The sequence below is a fragment of the Buteo buteo genome, chromosome 11 (assembly GCF_964188355.1).
Source record: "Buteo buteo chromosome 11, bButBut1.hap1.1, whole genome shotgun sequence".
Classification (NCBI taxonomy): Eukaryota; Metazoa; Chordata; class Aves; order Accipitriformes; family Accipitridae; genus Buteo; species Buteo buteo.
The window spans coordinates 23,504,312-23,530,302 of record NC_134181.1 but is presented as its reverse complement, the minus strand read 5'-3'; the positions used below and the strand labels follow the sequence as shown (position 1 = coordinate 23,530,302).

The window sequence follows — 25,991 nt, the reverse complement described above, 5'->3', positions numbered from 1 at the left end:
CGGCAGCCGGCGGCTGTGAGCCGTGCGGGTGGGTCTGGCGGGATCCTCTCCCAAAACCCCGGGGAAAGGGGAGGCTGAGGGCACGGCACGGGCCGGGGAGATGAACCTCGGCCGCAGAGCGAGCCCCAAACAGGGCTGTCCTGCCCCGGGGACGGCTGACGGCCGGCTTCGGTGCCCTGCCCGTCTGCTGGGGATCGCCCTCCGGTCCTGCCGCCCCCCGGGCCGCGCCTGCCGGCGGGGAGAACCGGCGAAGGCCGGGGCTGAGCTCCGGGCGGGGCCTGCCCCGGCCCCGGCCCCGGCCCCGGCTCCCCGCCCCTGCCGGCGGAAGCCGCGGTTGCCGGGGAGCGCGGCGGGGCCGGGCCGCGCTTTCGGCTCCCGCCGGGCGGCCCCGTTCCAGGCCCAGGCTGCGGCCTCCCTCAGCCCGGCCCCAGCCGCAGCCCCGGGCGGCAGCCGGTAGAGCTTCTCTGCGGCCTCCCTCGGTGAGTCCTCTCGGGGCAGCCGGAGAGATCCCTCAGGGGCCCCGGCCCGGGGGTTGTCCCTGGGATGGCCGCCGGGCAGCGGGGCACCAGGACTGCGGGGGAGCCGGGCCGGGAAATGCCGGAGCAGGGGGCCGGGGGGCCGCCGTGCCCCCTCCGAGGGCAGCAGGGGCCAAGCACAGCCCTGGCCACAGCCTGCGGCCCCGGGGAAGGGGTGGCTGCGCCCGCCTGGGTGATGCCTTGGGGGGGCTCCTGGTCAGCTCCTGCCTCAGGCTTTGCGGGCAGTCTGGCTCCGACACCCCAGGTCCGCCTTTCCGGCTGCGCTTCACGCCCCCGTCCCCTTTCCCAGGCACACGGGGGACGAGAGGAGCCAGGAAGGGATTTTCAGGGGTATCCAGTGTTGTTCAGTGGGCTCTTGGATCTCAGCACATGCCCAAAACTGTGTTTGTATTGATTTCCCATGACAGCGCAGCCGGAGGAGACTGTAGGCTGTGACACAAGCTCCAGTCTCCATCGCTGGACACAGTGTTGTACATCAGGTCCTGTAAACTCAGCACGTGGCTCAGCCTTGCATCAGGGAGGAATCACACGCGTCAAGGTGGGGCCTCTCTCGTGTCCTCCTTCCTTCCTTGCTCTCCTGAGAGAGGACTCTGCTGTTGGCTGCAGATCTGCAACACCCACATCAGTCTCTGCCCCCCTTCCAGTGCTGAGCACAGCCCTCATTCACCTCCGGCTCGAAGTGCTGCTGCAGGACACGTGTTTGACTCCTTGGGCAGGCTGTACAAGCTGGCTTTGTACCTAAAGGGCTGTTGGCGGACACGTGCCCAGCTTCCAGGCAACATGTTCCCACATGCAAATGCCAGTATCACACTTGACCGTACCCATCCCTATTTGTCTTCAGAGGGGCAAAAGAGAAAATGGGTCTTGGAGACTGGCAGGTGGGGAAGAGCTGGCGGTACCTGAGGGAACCTGCATGGGGAATCGTATTAAAAGTAGACTGTTAAACCCCTCTATTGCAGTCTACAAGGGGAAAGCATACGCATGGACTAACATCACTGGGTAGGTTCACAGCACGTCGACCTCATTTCCTGATGCCTGGTTCTGCAGGAGGTATGGTCCCAGATCTGCGTGCCCCCCTGTTTTGGTGCAGCCCTCAGGCATGGAAGTTATCTTGGTGCTACTTTCCATTTCAGCTAAAACTACTGAGGAAGGAAGCAAACAGCCAAGACCAGCTGCACAGAGATTAGCCCTTTGATTTGCTGCAGATGACTTGCTCTGCTTATCACAGCTTATCACAGCTGTGGGATTTTTATTTCCCATGCTTTTTGCAGAGGTTGGCTCAAAAAGGCATGAAGCTGGGCTTGCTTCAGCTCTGTGTGAGGTAGCAGCTTCCTGGCCAGGGACCCAGGCACAGTGAAAATGTGATCTGTGAAGAAGAGGGAGTGCTTCAAAGTCAGGCACGGCAGGTTCAGGGCTGTGAAAAAAACCTTCCAAAGCCTTGTCCGTTCCCATGTTTTGTAGTTTCCTTAACTATGATGCCAAAAACAAGCCGTGAAAGGAAGCCATGGTTCATATGGGCTCTGAAAGATCCCAGCTTACCGGGGAGATGAGTAGCATTCTTACCGCTTGGTAAGCTGGAGCAAAGGGCACAAAGAGTCAACTTAATGGTTCTTAAACTTACAGGGACACTCTGGGAGAGGTAGGGCTGGAGCCTGTGTTGCTTGAGTCCTAGGCCAGGATTAAGCTGTGGTCCTGGCAGGGAAGTGAGCAGCCAGCCCGGCTCAGACAATGTGAGTGAGGAAGGCTTAAGTCGTTGGGTTACTCTGGCAACTGCCCTGAGCCTCTTTTGTAGATGTGCTGATTTCAGGTGAGCAGGGAACAAGGTTGGTGCAGCCCTGTGGCTAAGAGCAGCGTTGCTGCTTCCCCAGCGAGTTCTGCAGTCTGGCGGGGGTTAAGAAGAGAGAGGAGTTGCACACGTACATATCTGTTTACCCGGACTTAACCAGACTGCATTTGCAGAGTCTGCCTGCATCTCATAGCCTGTGAATGCTCTAAAGAGTGTGTTTCTGGTGGTAATGGGTTGGATCCTGTATTCCTGATGTTCAGGTTTCTAACGTGGTGGTAGGGAAGATGCTTTCCTGGGTGCAAATTAGACAGTGTGGCTGAGCCAGCGATTGGGTCACTGCTGAAAAGGGCTGGTCCTGTTCCCTCTTCCTCCCTCCTCTGTGTTCATAAGCACATGCTCCTGCTGTTTCCCTTGTGCTTGCTCCAGTGTTTTTCTGATCCCCCTGTGGAGGCAACAGCCAGGTTACTTTTGGACAGAAGGTTAAACAGGCAGGAAACTAACCCAGCAAAAGGAGTGACTTGTTTCACGCAGGGTAGTAAGTTGAATCGGCTCAGCACAGGACCATTTGCGCTACAGAGCTGTCACAAGAGATGAAGCAGAAGGATGGGAATGGCAGCAGAGAAGGTCCGCATATCCCCTTTTGGCACAAGTGAGCCATGAAGTTCTCTCACTTATGTCCCCCAAATACGCTCACAGTTGGCAGGAGTAGAGCAGCAGCTTGGGAAGTCTGTACCGATCACTGGTAACAGAGGCTTGGCTGCTGCCTCTTCTCAGGGCTGGGAGGCTGATGCTAGGGGCTTGTCCCCCACGTAGGTGAGTTTGCTGTAGGTGCCTAGATAGGCAAGATGCTTACTATTGTAATAAGGTTGTCTGATCTTGCAAGATCCCAATCCAGAGGCGATGTGACTTGCAAATCAGGGAGTGGGTGTCATTTGCAAATTCCCTGCAGCAGGGCAGGGTGCTGTTGGGATGTGAAATGTGACTTGTGTGAAGGTATAAAATGAGCTTTCCATCCCCCGCCTCCCATCATCTTGCCTTTCCTCCTTCAATCCCCCACACTAATTGTCTGCTCTGTTACAGGTCTTGATTGCAGCCTGTCATTTTGCATGTAAATTACTGGGTTTGAAGGCAAGTTCAGATCAAGATCAGATGTGAATTTCAAGGCCAGTAGCTGTTCTGGAGTGATCTCAGAATGAACGCTTTTTTTCTAGAATAAGAGAGCCCGTTCTGGCTTAGTTGGATCCATTATCAAGGAGATTAAATAATACCAAGACAGTGTCCTTTTATCTCAGGCTGAGAGTCTGCGTCTGCTCTTCAGAAATAGCTTTTCCAGAGTAGCTGAGTACAGACTGTACATGCATGCTGGTGTGCAACAGTCAGCATTGCTTACATTGCCTCTGCAGTTGTGTCTGGGAGATGAATAACAGCTTTTTGCTAATGGGTCTCATGTCAACAGGGGTGATTTAGCAAGGAAGACTGCAGTGCATTAGTTGCTATGACTCAGACTCACTCAGCCTTGTACTGATCGTTTATTGGTTTATAAATTAAACTGCAGATGCTGCATCCCATCACTGCTGGCATGCCAAGGATCCTGAAAGGGGTTCCTCCTGTAGAGCTGTCTCAGAAATCTTTAAATTACTGCCTCAGGAGTCAGGGCATGCAGGTTGTAGCCCCAGCTCTTACAGCAATGACTCCAGCTGAGCTACCCAGGCACTTGTCAAAATCATGGCATGACTGATGAGGTATTGAGGCTCTTGTGGCGTCTGCCAAAAGTTCACCAGCAGCCTGTGCCTGTTGGTGTGACATCCTGCATCCTCATTTTCTGAGTGGGGAGCAAGTCCCTCAAGTTTCTTGTAGGCAATAAAATGCGGTCCATGAGATCTTGGTGAGCATTGCAGGGAAATAGATGCTGGCTGCTCCTGTGCTGGAAGAATCTGTGCTTCTTCTGTCATGGAGAGGAGAGAGGCAGCAGGGACTGGTGTGGGCCAGGGCAGGGATTTGCAGATCTGTGCTGGTCCCTGTTGATCTGCATTGAAAAGTTATTTAGAAAAGAAAAAGATGTTTTTCTAAACAGATAAGTCTCCATTCTCCCAGAGAGCCAAGAGACAGCTGGGCTGGTTTTGTCTCAGTACTCTTCCCCAAAAATGAAGTGTCTGCCCCTAGTGAAGTCTTTTGTCTCGGGTCCTTTTGAGGTTCAGCCCCAGCCTGCTCAAGGGTGGTGCTGGTGCTGGTGTGTCTCTTGCAGAGGATACAGCAGAGAGGTTTGTCTGTGTGGGGCAGGAGCTTCAGCTTGCTTTGGGTAGGTTGTGTTTGAACCACAGGAGCTATTTAGAAAGAGACCAAGGTGCAAGATAATTCAATTCTAAGGCTAAAATGTGTCAGATGATGTCCAGCTACCTTGAGTTTCCTATTCGCTAAAGGCACACAGGGCAGTTACAGCAGCTCAGCTCCTGCTTGCATGTCTGTATTAAATGTTCCCATATGGGAGAGCAAAGCCAGGAAAGATTTTCTGTACAGAAGATACTGGCATTACAGCAACTGCGGACATTTCAGGTTCAAAGCTGGTAAAAACGCTGATTAGCCCCACAACAGGGACAGTACTGCTGGATCCCTTGCCTCACCTGCATGGAGTCCAGTCTGGGGTGGTTTCCTACCTGCAGGTCATCTCTGTAGCTGTGTGTGAGCTCTCTAATGAAGGTCAGAAGTTCACACACACACACACACACACACATATATAAAAATATATAAAAATTGTAGCTTTTCAGTGGCTCAGTGAGCCTTGTTCATTTCTGTTCTCAGTGGTGGTTGGTTTCCGTGGTGGAGGCAGAGTGACAGCAGGATGTGTGAAGGGCCATCCAGGATTTCTGGACCCATTCCTCCAGACCCTACGCTCTTTCCAAACTATTACAAACGCCCCTTCTCAGGTGGGTCTTTGATGCTTGTTACGAATGTGTGGTTTTGTACGTTGGCGTGACGCAGCTTGCCCATTTGATGTCCTTATTCCTTGGCATCTTCAACAGTCTTCACTCACACTGGTGCAGGTGCTTCTGCTGCCTCACGGATGATGATCCTAAAGGTGGTTCTGTACAGCTGGTTGAAAGATGGGAAAGCATAAGGTAGAGGTGGAGAGGGGGTCTTCAGCGCTGTTTGTAGGCTGTGGGTGAAGAAAACCATGAGGTAAGATCGTTTCCTGGTAATCTCCTTCTGTTTCTTTCTCTGTAGCTCGAGGGAGGCTGGAAGGGAATGCTCAGAAGCTGGATTTTACCTCTGGCCCCCTGGACCCAGTTCCCAACCCATACCCTGCTTTGGGCAGTGCCCGCCAGATCCAGCCAGGCCCTCGCATTCGCCCCAGTGGAAAGGACTTTCTGGAGAAGGGACAGAAGGGGACGCTCAGTCTCTTACTGCAGCTCGAAGGGATCTCCCTTGATGGGGGGCTTCCAGTCAAGAGTAAGTACAGCTGAGTCGCTGCTGGCCTGAGTTGCGTTTGGGGCCAGGGTTGAAGCATCAGGGATATGGGTGGATTCCTCGGCTCTGCTGCCTGAGGAGAGCTTGAGATTTGCAGGGCTCGTCACCCATCTCCTGCATTTGGCCTGGCAGTGGTGTCCCCGGGCTGTCGCCTGTGCTGGAGCTGGTGCTGCTGTGGCCTGCTTGACTCCAATCTGGCCCAGGTCTGCAGTGGGAAGAGGGACTGTAAAAAAGACACTGTTTAAGTTGGACTTGAGGAACTAGTTATGGATGAGAGACTACTGAGAGATGCTGGAAATAAATCAAGCCCTTCTAATTTGCTGCCTCTGAATATAACAAGTATCTTATAGTCAAACTTAAAGATGAATCAAGTGAAATCTTAATGTATAGAGGATGTTTAGCCTGGGGAATTCCTTGTTAGTGAAGCCAGGCAGGACTTGGGAAGACTGTCTGTATACATGGATACTGAGAAGGTCTTTGTGAAAGATGTTCCCTTCTCCTGGGAGGTCACCCAGAGTACATTCAGAGGTCCAGGAAGGAGATAAGGCTGAGCACTGGGTGTCATTTGATTTACCTCACGTACTAGCATTGCCCCTAGCCCTGCCTGGTGCCAGCATGGTGGATGGCAGCTGGTGGCTGCTATGACTGCTGTGCCAAAGCAGGAGGGGAATGGAAGAGGGTCTGGTTGTGTCAGCTGAGATCTACCCTGTCTTGGGGAGCCCAAGGAAAGATCATTTTTTATTTGAACCCAAAAAATACAATCCATAATCTTGATTATTTCCCCCTGAATGTGGGACAATGGCTGACCCTGAAACGAGGAACAGTGCAGGTTTAAGGCTCTGCAGCTGCCATTAACTCTCTTCGCTTCAGAAACACTATGGGATGCTGAACTGGGAATGGACCTTGCTCTTGAGAGGATGCTGGCATGGCTTGTCTGGCATAGTCCAAAATAGGACAAGTGAACCACACTCTCTCAGAACAAGGGAGTCTGTGGACACCAGTAATGTGCAGACTTGTGCTGATGCTCTTCTGGGCACTGTGGGATCCTCCGGCAGAAGAGGGTCAAACTGGGAGTGTGCATCTAACGTGGGAAAAGTGCACAGATTGTCTAGTCTGCAGGAGAAGGAAGAGCTTGCTATTTCTATGGGTGGTTGGACCAGCTTTGGAGACAGAGCTGTGGGCTCTGGTGCCAGTGCTCCAAAAGCCTGCATCTCTTGGCATTGTCTGAGGGGTGAAGGCTGTGTCTCCCCTTGCTGTGCAGGGAAAGAGTCCAAGGACCACGAGAAGGAAAATGTGAGGCGAATAAAGGAGATTCAGAAGAAGTGCAAAGAGAAGGAGCGAGCCCAAGAGCACAGCCAGCCCAAGCCTGTGAAAGCTCTGTGGAAATCCCAGAAATACGAAAACGTGGAGTCAAAGGTGAAGGCCAAACTGCAGGTCAGTACCCACTGAGCTCTTGAACTCTCCTGGTGTGGTATGTGGGTCAGCCACGAGGTTCTGTGGGATGGTGGACATGTGGGAGTCCCAGAATCTATGGGTCTAGGGGCAACTTGGTGCTGAAGCACGGTGGGCAGATGTGACAGTGGGGCTGTGTGCTGAGTGAGAACATTCGGCGTGGGTCTGCAGAGTGATTGCTGTAATAATCCCCATCCTATCTGATGAAGTAGAGTCTTCATACAGGGGAAGCTGAGAAGAGGAAAATCTCATTGCACCATCTGCCTGGGGGATCCTACTTTGCCCTTCAGCTGTTAGGCATCTAAAGGCAGTTCCTGGGGGGGGTGCAGACCAGCCCTCACAGCCGTATTCCCTGTCTAGAGGTGCATCCAGCTGGCTTTGCAGCTTTCCAGTGTTTGGGGCAATGCTTGTCTGGGGTTTGTGCCAAAAGCCTGTGGTATTCTGCCCCACGGGTCATGGTCCTTAGAGGTAGGTCTTCAGGCTGCATCAAACCTTGGTCCTACTCTTACCACTCTGTGGACCCACAGTGGGCTGTATATCTCCAAATTCTTCTCCGAGCAATGGTCCTGGTGAATAACCATTGTGCAGTGGGGGCACGCAGACCTCTCCAGGCAGTTAGGGTGGAGGTCTCATAGATCAGCACAACCTGCAAGGGTGTACGTACCTCCTGTCCTCTGTACATGTGCTTGTGGGAGAAGGGATGCAGGGCCGTGCCTTGGTTTCTCAGGCTTTCTCAGCTACTGAAATGAGCAGGTGTCTGGCTTTGTGAAGGTTTTGGGTTGCTTTTGGCTTTTTTCTGTTTCTTTCTCTGGATAATTTTTTCTCCCCTGGTGGGTTCCTGGTGTTTAAATGGTGCCTCTGTCAGACGGCTTTGCCAAATGCGCCAGGGCAGCTGCCTTGGAAGAGGTGTACCTGTTTGTACAGAAAGTAAAGTTAAGGCCCACTGGGAGAGGGAAGGAAAGCTCCATCACTATCTTTGGGTGGATCCATTGTCATCAGCCTGGGTCTGGGAGACCCCTGTCGTCGAGGTGACCTCTGTGTTCAGTTAGCCTCTTCTTTTGTCCAGAAGTAGGCACTGTGGCTCCTATGGATGGGGTGGGTTCCTGCTGCACGGCAGCAAGCAGTGCCCACCCTCTTCATAGTGACCTCCTGGAGGACAGGCCTTGGGGCTCCCTTTCAGCTCAGCCGGGCATGGGAGAAGCTCCTTGAGGAAGGGGAAGTGCAGGGCTGTTAGATCCTGCGATCCCATCGGCCTCAGGATTGTCGGCTGCCAGAAGAGGGCTTTGTCCTTCTGCAAGTCCCTGGTAGTCTTCACAGTCTCGGTCTCTGTTCTGTCTTTGCAGCCAACCAAGCTGTGTCAACAGGAGCGACACAGAGAGCTGCTGCTAGTGCAGATGGTGGGTGCAAGCTGGGTGATGCCTCGAGCACTGCCGCTAACACAAGCCTTCCCTTGGTGCTCCCTTGCTGAGTTGGAACCTTCAAGTTCCTCCTCATCTCTGCATTGCTTCCCTCTGGTCTGTGGCCCTTGGACCAACTTTTCACACTAAAATTATGTGTATTGATAACAACTGCAAAAAATGACCAAGATGTTTTCCAAGCCAGTGGTTCCAAATGCTGTGTCTCTTCTTCCCAGTGTGCCACCAATCTCTCTGATGTCCATGACCCTTCCACACACAGGAGCAAACCCACGTGTGCTTTAGGAACGCAAGCCTACACTCTTGTTTGACAAGTCCTCTGGGTTAGAGGAAGATTGAGATAATTTCTTCTTTTGTTTTGGGGAAAGGGGGTGGTGTCTGTGCAGGCAGTTTCTTTGTGGTGCGTTACTTGTGCTCTGCGGATTCCTCCAGAGAGAGGTGGCAGGAGGCCCTGGTGCTGACTCACATTGCTTTAACTGTTGCTGTGGCTCTCTAGAGCTGGGGTGTTCCCTTTGAAGGATCTCCATCTTCTGTGGAGCTGCTGCTCAGAGATTAAGTTGATTCTGTTACGTCTTGATGTCTAACACGGATTTTCTTCTCTCTCATCTGTCCCTGGGGCTGTTAATTGTAGCAGCTGCCTTGAAAAGGGCTCTGGCAGTCTCAGTGCTCCCATGGAGGGAGAAGAGGCATGCTGCACTCTGCTAGCACACTCCTAAGATCACAGACTTATTTGACTTCAAACCAACCACGCTAGGTAAAGGTGCTTCTCATTAACTTAGCAGAGAGCTCTGGGTCTCCTGGCTCCTGTTGAAACAAGACTGATCATCTTTGGAGCATGATCAGTCTAGCCAGTGCTGAGGGCATCATGTATCCTGGTCCTTACACCAAAACTACTGATGTGACTGTGCTATCCCACCCTCAGTCTTGAGGTCTGCCAAGCTAAATGGGCCAGGCAACAGGCTGCCTCGAGGGGACTACACTTCAGCTGAGAGAGCAGCTGAGGCCTTGGGTACCTGTAAAGACCTGGAGGCTGCCCTGTACCATTCCTGTCACTTCCAAGAGCAGAGCAGTGCTCTAGTTGCGTTATCATAAGGTCACCCACTTGCCACAGTGTCAACTTTCAATTTTCAGGGTTTGCTTGCAGCAAGACTGAGATAGTCCCTAGACCAGCTGTTAGACATCAAGTAGTGTTACCTTGTGCCAGTGCTATCAATGGCCTTTGAAGATGCCTGTCAGATGCAATTCCACCCTCCCAAAACTACCAGACTCCCTCACTCTCCACTTCTCTTTCTGCCTAGAGTAGCATAACCACAGATTTGGGGTGCTGAGAAGAGCAGCACTTGAGAACAGCATCTCAGCAGACAGCTTCATGCCTACCTGTGCCATTTCATTAAAGCTTGCTGTAGCAGGGCTCTGTGGCATGCTCTGGATTTATGGAGGTGGGGTGGCTTCCTCTGGGAGTTCAAGTTCTCTAGTGTTGCCAACAAGGGAGACTGGCATGTATCTCTCAACTTGCAGCACGCTTACTCCACGCTGCCATATGCCCTTTTCACAGGAAGATTTCTGTTTTTTAAGGAGTCGTGATCACTGTCAGTATGGACTGTCCATCCATTTAGATTGTCCCTAGCTCTGGTAGGTATCTCTTGTTGGGTTATCTGGTGTTGCTCTCCTTTCATGCCTACCAGATTAGTCAGTAAAGAGGAACTCTCCAGTCAATGCTATGCATGCATTTGATCCAAATTCATGTTTCTGCAGATTTTTTCCCTTTTTTTTTTTTTAGTGTTTCTTTACATAGTTCAGTTGCCAGGTCCGGATTTGTTGCTGTAGGCAGTCTGTTTGGCCTTTGCTGGCTGTGTACAGATTGCTTTCCCCCAAGAACTTCTGCCAAGTCATGGCAGAAAGAGTGTGCCTGCTGGAAACTTGTGGTTGAGCTTGTGGTTGACCACCCAAACTTTATTGGATGGGTTTCTCTTTGCTCCAGCCTCCCTCCGCTAGTGGATCTTTTCTTGCCTTTCCCAGGAGAGCTCCCCCCCTCCAAATCCAGAGGCTCTGAAATTCCTGAGGGCATATTCTCGCTGTGGCCCTGGGATCAAGCCATGCAGACCGCTCTCCCCAAGGCCTGCCAGAACAAAAGCAGGAGCAGACGTAGAGGCTCCAGAGGCACTGAGTGCTGAAATCAAGGTGAGCTGCACACTAACTGCATCTATCCCAGGGGTTTCTGGCACTTATCTGTTGCTCCTGCTTTGAACTTGTCATGCATTCTTCTAAAGTTGGGTCAGATGTCCTGTGTGAACAGGGAGATCTGTAAATACTGTTCCTGCCTGAAGGGAAGGAACAGGGTCTTGGTCACTGGGGTGGTGAGACGGGTGTTCAAGGATTGCTAATACTACCCTCTGGCTTCATTCTTGCTCATAGTTAAAGAGATTGTGAAGTTCCCTTTGAAAATCCCACGTCCTCAGTGCAGAAGTGCCAGTGATCTCAAATCAGCTCTTTGTAGAGCTTTGCAGGAGGCCTTGGGGATTTGGAGACTGCTCCCACCTTAATCAAAGGAACCATGGTTTCTGGACATTAGATAAAAATTTGGGAAATGGGTGTGCTTTTCAGTAAGGAGACTTAAATCAGTATTAACAATTAAACCTTTCAGGTAGTCTTGTCTGGGAGGTCCTAAACTGCTCCGTGACTCATGTCTTCTTTCCTTGGCAAGCATGGGGTTGTCAGTTTGTTGGTTCCCAAATGCCATGGAGTGACTTAATTTAAACAGGACATAAACTCTTAAGGGAGAAAACCAAGAAAAGAAAACTTTAAACTCAAACCCAGCAACCTTCTCCTCTGTCTTGACCATCAGAGGAGCTGTGATAGAGGTTGCTGTCTCTGGGGAAATGCCCCCAAGGACTAGCTAAGTTCCTGCTCTGCCAGAGGCTCTGTTGCATTTACTGGTCTGGCAAGGGCCCGACCATTTTTTTTCCCCGACCTTCTATTTGCTCTGATAGGCTCCAAACACAGCAGTAGGAGACTCGTGGACTATGTTAAGCCTGGTTCTTCCTGTCCTGGCTTTGAGGAGGTCAGCTTGGGGACCTCAAAAAGGTGGGGTTTAGGTTTTGCCTGGCTTTCGGTGCCAGGCAAACCATGGCACCCCAAGGGTTTCTGGCACTTATTCTGGCAAATTATTTCTTCTCAAAACACAGCCATAGCTCCTGCCTGTCTCCCTGACTCCTGAGATGGAATGGACTGAGGGTAGGCCTGTCCTAGTGTAGTACACCTGCAATTCTATATCTTTTGTGGGTGCCTCTTTGCTTTGTCCCTTGTGTGTGCCTGTGTGCGTGTGCTGAGCTGGCCCCTGCTGCCTCCCTTTCTCTTCTTCCAGATGCAGGTGGAGGGCAAAAGCATTGACTTCATTAAGCACAATGCCCGCAACGCCAAGCGGGCCCCACTGCGACGCTCCCAGTCCCTGCAGGCGCTGGCTGAGCTGCTGGAACAGAGGCACCGGGAGCAGGAGGAGTACAACACCAATCAAAAGGGCCACGTTCCCCAGTAGTACGTATGCCCCTCTCTGGTCCACGGGACTTTCTGTAACAAGCCCACTTCCCTTCACCACGTGTCCCAGCTTCTGCATAGAAGGACGGGGGTCTGGGGACAGAGGTGCTCTCGCCATATGCGAGCAGTGTGATTTACTGTGGCCTGGCGAATAAATGCAGTCCCTCCTGGTTTCTTGACTTAACAAGTATCCTCATAGCCGCTGTGACTGGGCTTAGAAAGAATTTTGTCTCCTCCTCCCTTGCTTGCTGTCGTACCATGATGCTGGCATGAGCGTACTCTGTGTGCTCTGAGAAATGTGCTCCTGCCCCTTTGTAAGCCTTGCTCCACATGACGTAGCTTCAGTATTAAAAGGTCTGGTTTTGGAGAGGCAGATGGTTTGTTCTGCCTCACAAGTATTCACCCTGCTTTGGACCTGGAGTCTGAGGAACATCCAACTAGTGACTTGCATTTTGGAATTCAGAATGGAAAACAATTCCTGGGTGACCCTGTCCTAGGACTGACCATGGTGTCAGTCCTTTGGCTCTCTGCTGTGCCTGCTGTTCCCTCCCAGTATCCCTGGCTGTGAGCCACTTTGTCCAACTTCACTGCATCACTGGCCCACAGCTGGTTTTGAGAGGACTCTGTGGCCAGGGCCAGAAGCAAGGCACAGAAGCCCTTGTCTCTGAGGAACTCGTGTTGGCCTCACGGTGTCTCTTCCAGCAGCCCTTCAGTGCATGTGGAGTGTGTTTGCTAGTCCATGCATGCGGGCTAAACCCGGGTGTATCCCTCCATGGCAATGGCATGTGCCAGAAGGGTGGGTCTCTGTGGTCCTCAGGCAGTGATGTGGAGACTAGTGGGGTTGGAAGGGCTCGATTCCTGGCCTCTGCCTGCATCCCTGGGTGACCTCTCCTGCCAGATGTGCTGACACGGGCTTTTGTTTGCCTTGCCAGCCTGCTGGAGAGGAAGGAGCTGTGGCGCAGACAGATGGAGGAGCGGCTGCGAAACCTGCCAGATCCTGACACGCCACCTGGTCATACCATGATGCCGGAGGGCCAGCGGCTGGAGACCCTCAGCAATCTGAAGCAGAGTAAGAGAAAAAGAAATGGGGATTCTACCTCAGAAAAACAGGCAATCCTAGCCAGGATTAGGGAGAAGAGAGTTCTGGGGCACAGATTCCTGCCACTTGGAGAGTTGCCTGGAATAAGGCATATAGCTGGGATGTGAGCTGTGTGCGTGGAAGGAGCAATCTCCTTCAGGTTGGTGGGACCTGCACATTACAGGACTGGCTCTCTGTAGCAGGCTTGTCTGGTAGACCTGATGTTAGGGTTAATATTGCTCTTAAAATGATAGAAAGATTTTGGTTGGAAGGGACCTTCAGAGGTCTCTAGTCCAACCCTTGGTTCTTCAACGCTGGAGCAGGTCACTCAGGTCCTCATCCAGCTGAGCTTTAAATAGAAGGATGGGTATTCTAAGTCCTGTGCTGCCACCATTTTCATGACTGAGGATGAGGTCATAGCATTAGGCAAAGGATGGATTTCTTTGCTCTTCCACTTACACAACTTGATTTTTTCTGGGTTTTGTTTTTTCACAGGCCAGGAGCAGCTGATAAAGGACCTGGTGATGCTACCAGTGCGCGCGGACACCCTCAGCATGCAGAAGAGGCGGATAGAGCTGGAGAGGAAGCTCTCCCAGATAGAAGAGGCCATCAAAATTTTCTCGAGGCCCAAAGTCTTCGTCAAGCTGGACTCCTGAGCCGGTGGGGCTGAGTGTGTTGTGCTGCTCTGCGTGAATATCTTTCGTCGCTGGGAAGGGACAATTATCACTTTGGGAGGGAAGGAGAGGAAGGCAAGTTCAGGACCATGGGCCCACACAGGTGCCAATACAATGCCCAACGTGCAGGTGGTGTCTCTTGCTCACGGTCCAGTGCTGTGTCTTGTCCATGGAAAAGGGAGGGAGATACCCTAATATACTCTTTGCTCTGTGGTCGGAAGAACCTGTGTCTCGGTGCTGCTTGACTTCTCAGAGATCAGCTCTCTGCTCTGGATCCATGGCATCACCTCTTATTTTCCCATTTTTTTCCCACTTCTAGAAACTGGTAGGAGGTCTTCTGTGCTGCTGCCTGTGGTGTTCCTTGTCCCCTTCTTTCTCCTGAGCTGGGCCATGATCATGTCTCATTCTGGACACATTCGTGTCTGCACAAAACCCTCGTGCTGTACGTCTGCCGTGCATGCCCCAGTCCTGAGCACTGATGCATCCTGCTCACGCAGCTGGTAACTCTGCACCCTCCAACCTGCTGGCTGGGCTCAGCAGCTTAGGGACAGCTTGAGGACAATAAAGAGGTGCAGAGCTTCAGTTCTTCTGCCCATGGAAGAGCTGGGCCGGCTGCAGGCGGATCTGGCAGGGTGTCTGGAGAAGCCTTTGTTGTCTGTGGGGCAGGACATGCTCCAGTAAAGCACTGTTTCCCTCTTTCGGTGTGTGTACAGCTCCCAGTGGGCTCAGCAGGGCCTGAGGAGTAGTGGGCAGTGGAAATCAGCAGCATTGATGTAGTACAGGCAGGGGGAGAGCCGTGGGACCTGGTCCCACTTTCTGCAGAAGCCCAAAGTGTCCAGGGAGGTTAGGTTTCGCTGAGCTGGGGTGCTGGGATGTTGGTGGTGGACTCGGAGTGGAGAATGTGCAAAGTCCTGCCAGATCTCGGTCCACAGGCTGGCAGAACAAGCTCGCTGCCTCCTTACCTTCAGATGCCACATGGGGACCTGTGCAGACCTTTGCAGGGATCCTGCTGCGTGAAGCGTAGAAAGATACAAGCTAGAAGGGATCACTGGTGCGCTTGGTCCATCTCCTGCTCAGTGCAGGGCCAGCTCCACAGCTTGGGACCTTGTCCAGCTGGGTTAAGAGAATCTCCAAGGATGGGGTTGCCACCCTACCTTGCTGGGGCTCTCTCCCCAGGCTGTGCCACCCTCAGGGGGAGTACTTTTTCCCCTGAATTCCCATCAAAATTTCCCTTATTGCAGCTTGTGCCTGTTGCCTCGTCTCCTGTCACTGTGCAGGGTGGGGATGCTGTGCACGGTTGCCCCAAGCAGGTGCCTTCTTGCCGGGGGTTACTCCATCCCGGGCAGGATTTTGCGGGGTGGGGATGTTGCAGAGTGGTCCAGCCCTGCCCGCGGCACCTGCAGTGCCCTGGGACGTCAGGGGCCGATGCTGCTGCCGAGGGCCGGGGAAGCTTTTAGCACTTGAGGGCTGGAGGAGGTGAGATGCCAACTGGAAAAATCACCCCACGCTTCCCTGCGCTGCCTTCAGGGCAAACAGGCTGAGCCGGCTGGATGAGAGCGGCTCTGAGAGCAGCTGGAGGCCGCAGGCACCAGTCCCCGTGCACCTCCCTGCCCTAAACAAGTCTGGAATAACCAGCCCTGCTGTCTGTTTTGCTCTCTTGCCTGTCTGGGCCGTGGCTGTGTGCCGTGAGTGTCACCCCGCTTGGGAGCCTTGGAGCTGCCAGCCTCAGCCCTTGCTGCTCTCCCTGCCTGCCCCCGGCAGGGCTGGGGCTCCAGACGGACAGTCAAAACCTGAACAGTTGGTGCCATCCCTTCAGACCCTGAGAGCTGTGGGTCCTCCTCCTCCTCACCCAGTCCCACCCCGTGCCCTTGAGAGCAGTGCCGATGAGAGGACCCTGGGTTTGTAGGACCCTTGGCAAAGGGGCTGGTAGAGCCGGCGCAGTCAAGCCCTCGGCACTAAACCAGCGTTGCCCCATGGGAGCCAAGCCAGGGCATCTGACACCATCTGCGCTCGCTTCCCATGGGGTTTAATCCAAGGGCCGTGGGAGAGCCCTTATGCCATGAAGGGTCTGGCGCTGTGCCGGTGCCCTTGGTTCCTGAGCACCCGTGTCCAGCTCAGGCGAACAGGCTGGAAAAGCACTGCCCTCAGGTGCGCTCTACCTGCCAGACCTTGTGCCTGGGCTGCTTCACCAGCAAATGTCGCCGGTGGCCACGGCGGGTTGGGGCAGAGGTGTTGGTGCTGGCACTGAAGGTTGATGCTGCAGGAGATGTGGCGAGAGGGGGCAAAGAACTGTGGGGATGGCGAGCCGTGATCTGGCCAGGCCTGTTCCTAGCCAGGAGAGCACAGGAGGAGGAGAAGCTGTTACCACTGTGGGTCCAATGGGGCCCAGCAGCACCTTCCTGCTGGGGTGTTGCTCTGTCCCTCCCTATGGGCAGGAAGATACTGGTCTGGAGCTGGGCCAGGCCAGCAGCAAAGCGAAGGCCAAAGCCACCATCAGCCCGGCACTTCAGTGCTGGGAGAGGGACCGAGGGCGCCAGGAGCCCCAGGTGAGCAGGGAGGGTGGGTACGGCCCCCCCTGAGCTTGGGCCAGCCCCAAGCTGGAGAAGGATGGAGTTGCTCCAGCCCCAGCAGCGTTTACTGGGGCTGAATGACAGCCAGGGTGCTGCTGCCAGCCCAGGTGCCACCCAGCTCCCTGCAGGTGTCACCGGGGTGTCCCCTGTGTAGCGAGGGCACTGCAGCAGAGATAAGGTGGGAACCAGGCGGGGGGCCAGGCAAGGCTCATTGCATCAGGCCACCATGCCAGGCTCGCTGCCCAAAACAGCCTGGACACATGGTGTGGGACAGGGACATGCAGGGGGAGGGACATGCCCCAGCGTCCCTCCAGACTCTGTGTTCCTCCCTGCAAGGGCTCTCGATGGGGTTGCCCAGTGCAGCAGCGAAGCCACGATGTGCACCACAGTCAAGGGTGCCGCTCCCAGGCACTGCCTTGTGCGCGCAGGGCCGGGGTCCCCATCCCGTCCCCCTCCTCCCAGGGGATCTGGAGCGCATGCATCCGTGGCAGGATGGGCCACAGTGTGTGGGACAGGGCAGTGGGGCTGGTGGGGGGTGTGCCTGTCCTGTCCTGCGGCACTGGGGCTGTTTGCTGTCCTGGAGGGGGCTGTTCCCCACGGCTGTTGGGGTCCAGCCCCTGCAGTGACGTGAAGCAGGGACAAGCAGGGTGCTTTCTAGAAAAGGTTTTACTGTCCGTTGCAATATATTAATTGATGATGCATATTTTGATAAAACAAATTAAAAAAACCCACTTGTTTGGAAGGAAGGGGAGGGAGGCAAGGGGGCTCAGAGGGGCAGTGCCTGGCGGGAGCCGGTGCCGCAGCGGGGCTCCCGGGGATGCGGGTGGCGGGAGAAGGCAGCGGGCAGCCCCGCTCCACCCCTGCCCACCGGCCCTGTCATTGCCCCGGTGCCCATGACCAGCCCGGCTGCGCGGAAACCCGGCTGGCCGCCAAGGGTGGCACGGGACCCTGTGGCTATAGGGTGAGGAGGGTGCCGTCCTCCCGCCCACTGCCCCGGCCAGGGCTGCCATCGTGGCTGCAGAGGGACTGCAGGGAGCCCCGCGAGCTGTGCGGGGACAGGCTCCGCTGGAGCGGTCCATCCGCGGGGCCCCCGTTGGGGCAGCCCCCAGGGATGTAGTGGGGCGCGCTGTCGCTCTCTATGACCAGGTCACCCTCCTCATCACTCTCGGCCGTGCTGTAGTTGCTCAGGTACTGCGAGGCTGGGCTGGGGGTCTGCTGGCTGGGGGTGCTGTCCGTAGACATGCCCGAGCTGCCCGAGGCCTTGCTGCTGCGGATGACGTTGTTGCGCTGGTTGGCCGGCTTGACGGTGATGATGAGGTTGTGGCTATTGGCCACCATCATGTCCGTCACCTGGTCCAGGGACTTGCCAGCCACATCAATGCCATTGACCTCCAGGATCTCGTCGCTCACTGCCAGCAGACCCGTGCTCTCGGCCAAGCCGCCCTTCACCAGGCGGGAGATGAAGATGCCAGGCACCTTCTCGACTCCCTGCGGGGCCACGCGTACGCTGACGCCATCGCGGATGTAGAAGCCCAGCGGCTTGTCAGAGCCGTGCTTGTGGAGCCGCACGCGGCGGTGGGTCTCGGGCAGGATGTCCACGTCGATGATGGAGGAGATCTGGCGGAAGTCCTGGGGCATGCCGATGAGGAGGTGAGGCTTGGCACGGTAGTGTGCGGGGCGCAGCAGCCCCTTCTTCTTCCGCTGCAAGGAGTTTGAGGCGAAGACACCGGCATCAGACTCTGCTGTAGGGAGCAAGGGAGAACACAGGTCAGGCACTGCAGCTGCCCAGCGACGCAACAGTGTGCCCTTGGCTCCCAGGTGTTAGGGGAGCCGGTGGGAGAAGTGCCCTGCTCACAGGTCTCACTGGCTCTCCTCCCCGGAGCATCACCCCAGCTTTTCCTGCAGCCTGTCTCCGCCAGGCCCATCTCCTGGGATTACCCAGCGTACACAAGGCCAGGATTAGTGGGATCGAGGCAGTGATTCAGCCTTAATCACACTTTAAGCCAAACTCTGCAGCTTAACACTAGAGCTGCCAGCCCTGAGGGCCTGGGAGCTGCGGCTGTGCCCCAGTTTGGGGAGGGGGAACCACCCCCCCCCCGCATGAGGCTCCCCCGCTGCATGAGGGGGTGCTGTGGCAGCAGCCAGCTTCCTGAGGGCAAGTCCGGCTCCATGAGACAGCACCAGAGTCCCTTGTCCCCACTGGGGCAGGGCCATCGCTGGCATGCGATGGGGATGGCTGCAGCTGTGTCCTGTGGAGCCCTGCCATCCCCAAGGATGGAGACTCCCCACATCCTGGAGACCCATCCCAGGGCTGCAGCGTCCCCAGGGCCCCTGAACATCCCCAACTGTGATTTGTGCTGCTGTCTCTTATTCCACCATCTGGTGCCACCACAGAGGGTTTGACCCCATCCTCCTTGACCCTGCCCCAGGGCTGCTCCGTGGGGCCCAGCTCTGCCACGTCCCCTCCTTGGCTGCATTCACCACGTGCTGGGGAGCATCCCCTGGGCCCTCTCTGGTTTCTCCCCATCCCTTTCCACCAGGGGCCGAGGGGTGAGATCTTGGCCACTGCATTGCCGGCACGTTCCCCACGGTGCCCCCAGCCAGCACCCGGACCCTGCTCCAGCCGCAGGGGAGCTGGGGATGCCCCCAAGCCCAGTGGACATGGGGTTTCTCCCCAGCCAAGCCAGCCTGCCAGGGCTCCTAGGTTATAAATATCTCCCTGCACACACAGCCTGGCGTATTTTTAGCTCGGGGAAGGGCGGTGGAGGCTTTCCCACAGCTATTTCAGTGCACAGCTCCTCTCCAAGGGGCACGGAGCAGCTGGGCCAGGCAGGTCCAGCACCCCATGGACGAGCCCACCGGTGGCCCTGGCAATGTGCTGGCCTTTCCCCTGCCCTTCCCATGAGCCAAGCCCAGCCAAGGAAGGCCAGCACTGCCGTCCCCAGCCAGGCTGCTCTGCAGGGACAGCTTCACCGTGTGAGGTGACAGCACAGAGAGGAACCAAGCTACAGCCTTTGCTTTTTGACCCCCTGCGGCAGGACTGGCGGCCACGGAGCCCACCATTGGGTGCACACCTACGTACACATGCGTGTGCATGGCTCCCCGTGCCCGGCGTGCAAGAGAGGCTCTGCAGCCGCATTCCTTACCGACCCGGACTGGTTCAACGACAGCCCAGCCCCGGGATGACCTGGATCCATTTTAAATCAGCTGTGACTCACCCAGGGCTTGCTCCTGGCCTCTCCACACACCTCCCGCGGTGCTGCCGGCCCCGCAGCCCCTCTCCTGTGGGCACAGCTGGGTGCTGGGGCTCGCAGGCACCGTCTCCTTGCCCTCCTTATTGTGCTGCCCACGGTGCCCGGGCTTCAGCTGTCCACTCTCCGTACTGTGCCAGCTCGGCATGGTCACTCATGGGCCCTTGCAGGCTTTTCCCAGCAGCAGATGAGGCGGTTCTTGAGAGCAGGAGCAATGCTCCCGCAGCAGTCCCGGCACAACCAGCCCCACGCTGGCTCCCCATGCCGCAGCCTGGGTCTGGGCTTTGGTCCAGTGCATCACCCCGATGCAAAAGCCCAGGAAAACTGGCATAGCAGCCAGGGCCGGCCACTGGCATCGCCCCTCGCCCAGGGACTTTATACCAATAGCATAAGCTGGAAACACGGAGTTGCACCGTGACAGGGAAACAGGGGCTTTTAGGTCAGGCTCCGGCTTTGTGCACTGTTGCTTGATGGTGCTACTAAAGAGAAAGCCTCAGTGCTGCTAAACCGAGCAGGATGGGCATCTCCCTGGTGAAGAAGAGACCTACCCAGGGTGTTTGTCACCGAGAGGCTTTCATCCTCACTGGGACGCTGCTATCATGGAGATTTCATGCTCCTGTGTGAGGAAGTTGCTCTCCGGGAACACACCGCTGCGGTCAGGGCGAGCCCCTGGGCTGCCGGGGAGGAGACGAGCCTCCTCCCACCACCAAAAACTCTGCAGCACCCGGTACCCTGAGAGCTCTGCCAAAACAATGGCTGCCACCGCCTCAGGGCAGGGAGCCGACGGGGCTCTCAGCGTGGCACTCACGGGAGCAATGTGGTGTTTTCCGGGAGCCCACGCAAGCCCGGCTGGAAAATGCAACTTCAAAGGGGTGAATTGGGAGGATTTGCCTTTGCTTGCTGGGGTGCATGGGGCCAGGCTGGCATGGGTGCCTTTGCCATGGGGAAGGGCTGTCAGGGAGAGCCTGCATGGGTGCCATGGCCCCAGTGGGGCTCTGGGACCCTCCTGGTGCCGCCATCTCCAGTTCCATCCACCATAGCGGTGGCTGACAGGTATGTGACTGGCTGCCACTGCCACTGGCACAGCCCAAACGTGGAACCAGTGGTACTGCAGGACGTGGCTCATCTCCCTTGATGTGGAGGATGGATCCGGCACCCTTCTCCAGCTCCCACTTACCCTTCTTCTGGATGATGACCCTGAGGAGGGGGTTGGCAGAGGACAGGGCTTTGTGGTAGTTGTCATCGTTGTTGATGGGCAGGAGGTCGCCATGGACATCCGTGTAGCCCAGGAGCACGTCCACCCGTGGGATCTGGTGCACCGTCTGCAGAAGGCGGTAGAAGTCCTGGAAGCTGCCTGCACTGGAGCGCTTCATGGCAAAGCGGCGAAATTCGGCGTCGAACTGCAGAGGAGGAGGAGGAGGAAGGGGGTGAGGCTGGGCAGGGCTAGCTCTGGCCAACAGGACAGATGCAGGCAGGGCACCGCACAGAGCTGCCCCGGGGCAGGCAGAGCCAGGCACTGCCGGCTCCAGAGCCTCAGCAGCACCAAGGCAGCGGCACCCATTGGCCGGAGCCCATCCCAAAAGCAAAATAAAAGGAGCAGAACCGTTTTCCTGCCTGAACACCAAAGTGATGGGGCAGAGAGGTGTCCACACGGCAGAGGAAGGAACCTCCGGCTGTATCGCCAGCCACGGCAGGCACCATGCTGCCGGGAGGCCCTTCCCTGCGACACAGGTGCTGCCATAGCACCTGGTGAGCAATGGCGTTAATTATTGCCTCCTTCAGTCACGATGAAGGGGAAGCCAATTAAGAACGGGCTGAGGAACACTGCGAGTATCGCGCTGCCTGAGGGGGGATCACACCCCAGCTGTCGGGGCAGGCGGCAGCCAGCGTGCGCCGGTAAGGAGGGCACCGCGCACACACCCCGCCGGGCACCCTGGTCAGGCAGGGGCACAGCTGGGTGAGCACACAGCTGGACAAGGGTGCAGGAGGAGAATGCGCACATCTGGATGAACGCAGGGCTGGGTGGGCACAGCTGGGCGAGGGCACACACCCGGGTGAGAGTGTGCCGGGTGAGCGCACATCTGGATGAGCAGGCACATCTGGGCGAGCAGGCACATCTGGGCGAGCGCACAGCCGTGCGGGTGTGTGTGTCTGGGCGGGGGAGTTCATCCCTTGCTGGGGGCGCACATCTGGGTGATGGCGTAGCCGGGGGGTGTGCATGCCCTGGCGAGCGTGCACATCTGGGCGAGAGCACATCTGGGCGAGCCGTGCACCCGGGGTGACCGCGCACCCAGCACGCCCGCACCGGCGGAGCCATCCCGCACGCCGGGGCTGGCGGCACCGCGCCCCGGCGAGGCCGCGCGTCTGGCGAGCGCTCCCCGGCGACGCTCCCAGGGCCGGTGCCGGCCGCGTCGAGCGGGCCCGCGCCCCGGCGGAGCCCGCCGGTGGCGGGACACCGCGGCCGCCGGGCCGGGCCGGGCCGGGCTCGGGGAGGCCCCGGGCAGCGCCGGGGAGCGGAGCGCCCGCACGGCCCGACTCCCGCGCCGCTCCCCGGCGCGCGGCGCCGTCCCACGTGTGCTGCCCGGTGCGGGGGCGGCGCGCCCGGTCGCGACCCGGCGGAAGCGGCCCCGGTCCCGGCCCCGGCGGCGGCCCCGGCGGGCGCTTACCTTGCTCTTGACCTCGATGACGGGCTCGGCGGAGCGCGCCGGCGTGCGGTGGTGCTTGGCCATGCTGCGGGCCGGGCCGGGCCGCACCGGGCCACGGGGCCGCGCCGCCGCCACCGCCGCTCCCGCGGCCACGGGGGATTTTCACCGGCCATGACGTCACCGGCGAGCAGGCCGGGCGCCGCCGCGCCATTGGCCCACACGGGGAGGGGGGCGTGGCCGGAGGGTTGCTGACAACGTCGCCGTGGCAACGGGGGCGGGGCCGGCCGGGCGGCAGGACACCCCCCCCCCCGCCCCGGCCCCGGCCGTCCCGGGCATCCCGCGGCCATGGGGAGCCCCGTTAGCGGCACAGTGAACCCCGAGAGGGGCGGGGGTCCGCCCCGCTCCTGGGGCGCCGGGCTCTCCCGCGTGGCCGGGCATCCCCACCAGTGTCGCCGCGGGGGCCCTCGCCTCCACCCGGGGATGTTTCAGCCCGGCGGCGGGTCCCGCCTCTCCCGCTGCTCTGAGGCTGCCCGCTCCCCGCCGCCGCCGCTCCGGTGACCTGTTGGCAGAGGGCTGGCGGGCCGCCGGGGCAGCGCCGGCAGCAGGCGACGGTTTTCAGCCTGGCCTGTGACACGCTGCCGTGCAGCTCGTTTCCAACCTCCCGGTTACGCGTTCCCTCCGGTTTTTCTCCCCTCTCCGGCGGGAAAGTTTCGTTACCGCGCCGGAGCAGCGTGGGCCGGGGAAGGTCGCTCGTTTCGGGATGAGTTGCTTTACCGAGCGGTGGAACAACCCAGCCGAAGGAGGGGAACTGCTGGAGTTCACTGGCGAAGCGCTTGTGTCGCTCTGCCCGTGACGGGTTGCCTCCGTGGGGAAGGACCGTGGGATGCATCTCTGGCAGAACTGGCTCTGTTTGGGCACAGAAATGCTCAGAGACGTGGGCAGCCCTCTGCCCGCAGACCCCGCCGTGGTGCGGCTCTGCCTGCACCATGCCGGAGCACATTGCGAGCTCCCTGCCTGCTCGCGGGCCACTGGCACTGGGGTCACCGAGCCCAGTGCCTAAACAAGACCAAAGTCTTGTTTGCAGGTTCTGAGGAAGCCCCCACACCAGCTGAAGGGGCCGTGACAACAGCACCATGAAACTCTTTTTAAAGCCAGACACCTAACAAGCGCAGTGCTTCCTACTAAGTAAATACATTGAACCAAATCCCGAGAATCAGCCCGGTTTGTCTGGATCACGCCGTCCTCTGATCCTTGTCCCATCCCGGCCCGCAGAGCAACCTTTGGACAGCACAATATTGCTTCGGACCCCGGCATCACCGCCCCGCCAGGCCTGCATAAGCTGGACTGCAGCTCCTGGCAGGCTCTTCCCCTGCGTCACCGCACCTGGGTGAGCAAAGGGAGCACGCCAGGCTGCGAGGCTGTGGGACACCTCCTTGCGTACTGGCAAACTCTCCGCCGGCTGTTCCTGCTGTGCTGAGTGATTGCCACGCGGTGAAAATGAGCCTGACCGCACACAGAGCTGTAAACTCATCAGCCGTTTCCTCCCCCCCCCGCCTCGTTTTTTTTTTTTTTAAACAGAGTAATTGTGTTGAGGTCAGGGAGATAATCCTGATTTACATCAGGGTTAATGTTTACGCAGGCACCGCTGACAAAAGAAGCTTGCAGCCCTTCATCTCCAATTTTGGTAAATCGGAGTTAATTGTTCAGCAGGACGGTGGGGGTGACATGCTGGTCACACCTTCTGTTTTGCCCCATGTCTACAGAGCGAGACCTGAGCTAAGCAGACAGTATCGGGGCAGGTATTTGTTTTGCGTTAGTACCAGGAGCTCTGAATCAGCCTCTGGGACCAGAGCACGTGCTACCAAATGTCCAGACATGTCCACCGACTTCAGATCCACCGGTTCTTGGCTGCTTCAGGTGAGGGCAGCAAGGGCCTGGCTCTCTGGGGGGCTCAGCACCCCTTGACTTGGAGGGGGGGACTGCCGAGGTTCCGCACGCAGGCTGGCGGGCCCCTTGGGAGGTCGCTCCTCCACCCCCTGCTCAAAGCCAGGTCAGCGCTGGGTGCAGATAAGGTTGTCCAGCATGTTCCTGTGAGCGGGCAGTTTTCCCAGCAATGGCTAGGGCAGGGGATGGGCAGCAGGCAGCTCAGGCGAGCTATGCCCCCCTTGTCTGTGACAAGGCAGGATGGGTGCTGCAACTACAGCTGCTCACCTGGTCCAGGGGCCAGCAACAGCACAGGGAGTCCCAGCAAAATGCACACACAGAGCCTGAGAACCTGGTTTGACATCAGTATCTGCTCAGCCTTACCCTCTCCCTGCCACCCACGGGACCCCTGTGGGCACTCTGAGCAAAGGCTGCAACTGAGCGAGCAGCAAAGTCACCTTGACCTTAACAGGGGGCATTGGCAAGGGCGGCCTTGGACACTGCATTTGTCTTTCCCTCTTTCACCGCTGTCAGGAGCTGCGGGACACGGATCACGGTCCCTGCTGGCAGAGCCAGAGCGGCGAATAGCTCTGACAGCGTCTCCTTGGCTGGGTGGGGACCCAGAACTGAGATTGGGGAGGGAAAGCCCACCTGAGTGCTGAGCCTGTTCAGGGACAGCCGAGGGCAGTGCAGGTGGGGAGCGCAGCCTCATGGCTGAAGTGATTCCTGCTGCCGTGGTGCTCGTTGTAGGGAGGGATGCAACACAGGAACGGGCTCTGCTGGTGTTCTCCATCCTTGCAAGGATGTACCCTGGGAGCCGCAAAGGGTTTGTCGGATGAGACATAGGCTCAGTTCATTTCTTTGTGATTCTATTTTGTTGGTGCCCAGGCAGCGATGCCCCGTGGCACAGCTCTTCCCCAGGAAGCTGTGAGGTGATGCATCCCCATGGCGGAGTGTCTTTTCTGTTTCCAAAATCTGGTACTGGCTGCAAACTCACTGGTGCCTTTGGGCAACAGGTCTGGCTGCCAAGAAATGCTGAGCAGCTAATGAAACACACAGAGTAAATATGTGGTGCTGACAGATACAACTGACTTCTCACATTCCTACGATATTGTTTTAAAGTACACTAAAACCCCCTCCTGGTGCAGCAGGATCATTACCACTGTTTTTCCCGATGTTGGATCACGTCTCAAAGGAAAATGGGTATGTATGGGGAGGAGGACTCAGAAGCTGCTGTTCTACGTTTTTATGTTTTGGACTTTTTTTTGTCAGTGATAATGTCTTGAGTTATCACCTTTCCCCAACACCCCTGCGCGCTCCTTTTGGCCTCACGCAGAAGCATGGTGTGTCCTGTCCCCACAAAGTCAGCAACAAACCTGTTGAAGTGGCTATGCAGATCCGGTAAAAAAAAAAAACATAGGGAAAAAGGCAATGTTTCACCTGGATCAGGCTGTGGATCCAGGGTGTGCAGGCCCCTCCTGGAGAGGTGTGCTGCTCCTGTGGGCGAAGGGGAAAGGGAAGAGCGAAGCCAGGGATCCCTAAACCCAGCGTTGCTGCCGAAGCCGATGCGTGGCGGAGCTTTCGCCTGCGCAGGGGACCGAGAGACGGCGATGAACGAGCCCTGCTGCAGAGCCCCTCTGCCTTGGGGGGCTGTGAGCACCA

The 25,991-nt window shown here is 57.1% G+C and overlaps 2 protein-coding genes across 6 annotated transcripts; one reads left to right on the top strand and one right to left on the bottom strand.

Moving 5' to 3' along the window:
* Positions 1 to 338: 338 nt before the first annotated feature.
* ENKD1 (enkurin domain containing 1) lies at positions 339 to 14,163 on the top strand. 5 transcript variants are annotated; one of them, XM_075040550.1, is made up of 9 exons: positions 339 to 479; positions 949 to 1,074; positions 5,122 to 5,246; positions 5,545 to 5,769; positions 7,049 to 7,221; positions 10,674 to 10,835; positions 12,019 to 12,188; positions 13,121 to 13,257; positions 13,762 to 14,163. In XM_075040550.1, exons 3-9 carry the CDS (start codon positions 5,162 to 5,164, stop codon positions 13,920 to 13,922), a joined length of 1,113 nt encoding a protein of 370 aa, XP_074896651.1. In that variant the 5' UTR covers positions 339 to 479; positions 949 to 1,074; positions 5,122 to 5,161; the 3' UTR covers positions 13,923 to 14,163. The 5 variants fall into 5 exon arrangements, with proteins under 5 accessions (XP_074896651.1, XP_074896652.1, XP_074896649.1 ...); XM_075040548.1 differs by having other exon boundaries at positions 342 to 479; positions 944 to 1,074; XM_075040551.1 differs by lacking the exon at positions 949 to 1,074 and having other exon boundaries at positions 340 to 479.
* A 2,402-nt stretch (positions 14,164 to 16,565) lies between these two features.
* Positions 16,566 to 22,556, bottom strand: PARD6A (par-6 family cell polarity regulator alpha). The gene is made up of 3 exons (XM_075040553.1): positions 22,428 to 22,556; positions 20,939 to 21,161; positions 16,566 to 18,252 (listed from the first exon to the last, which is right to left on the bottom strand). The coding sequence occupies exons 1-3, from the start codon at positions 22,488 to 22,490 to the stop codon at positions 17,465 to 17,467; spliced, it is 1,074 nt and encodes a 357-aa protein (XP_074896654.1). The 5' UTR covers positions 22,491 to 22,556; the 3' UTR covers positions 16,566 to 17,464.
* Between the last annotated feature and the right edge of the window lie 3,435 nt (positions 22,557 to 25,991).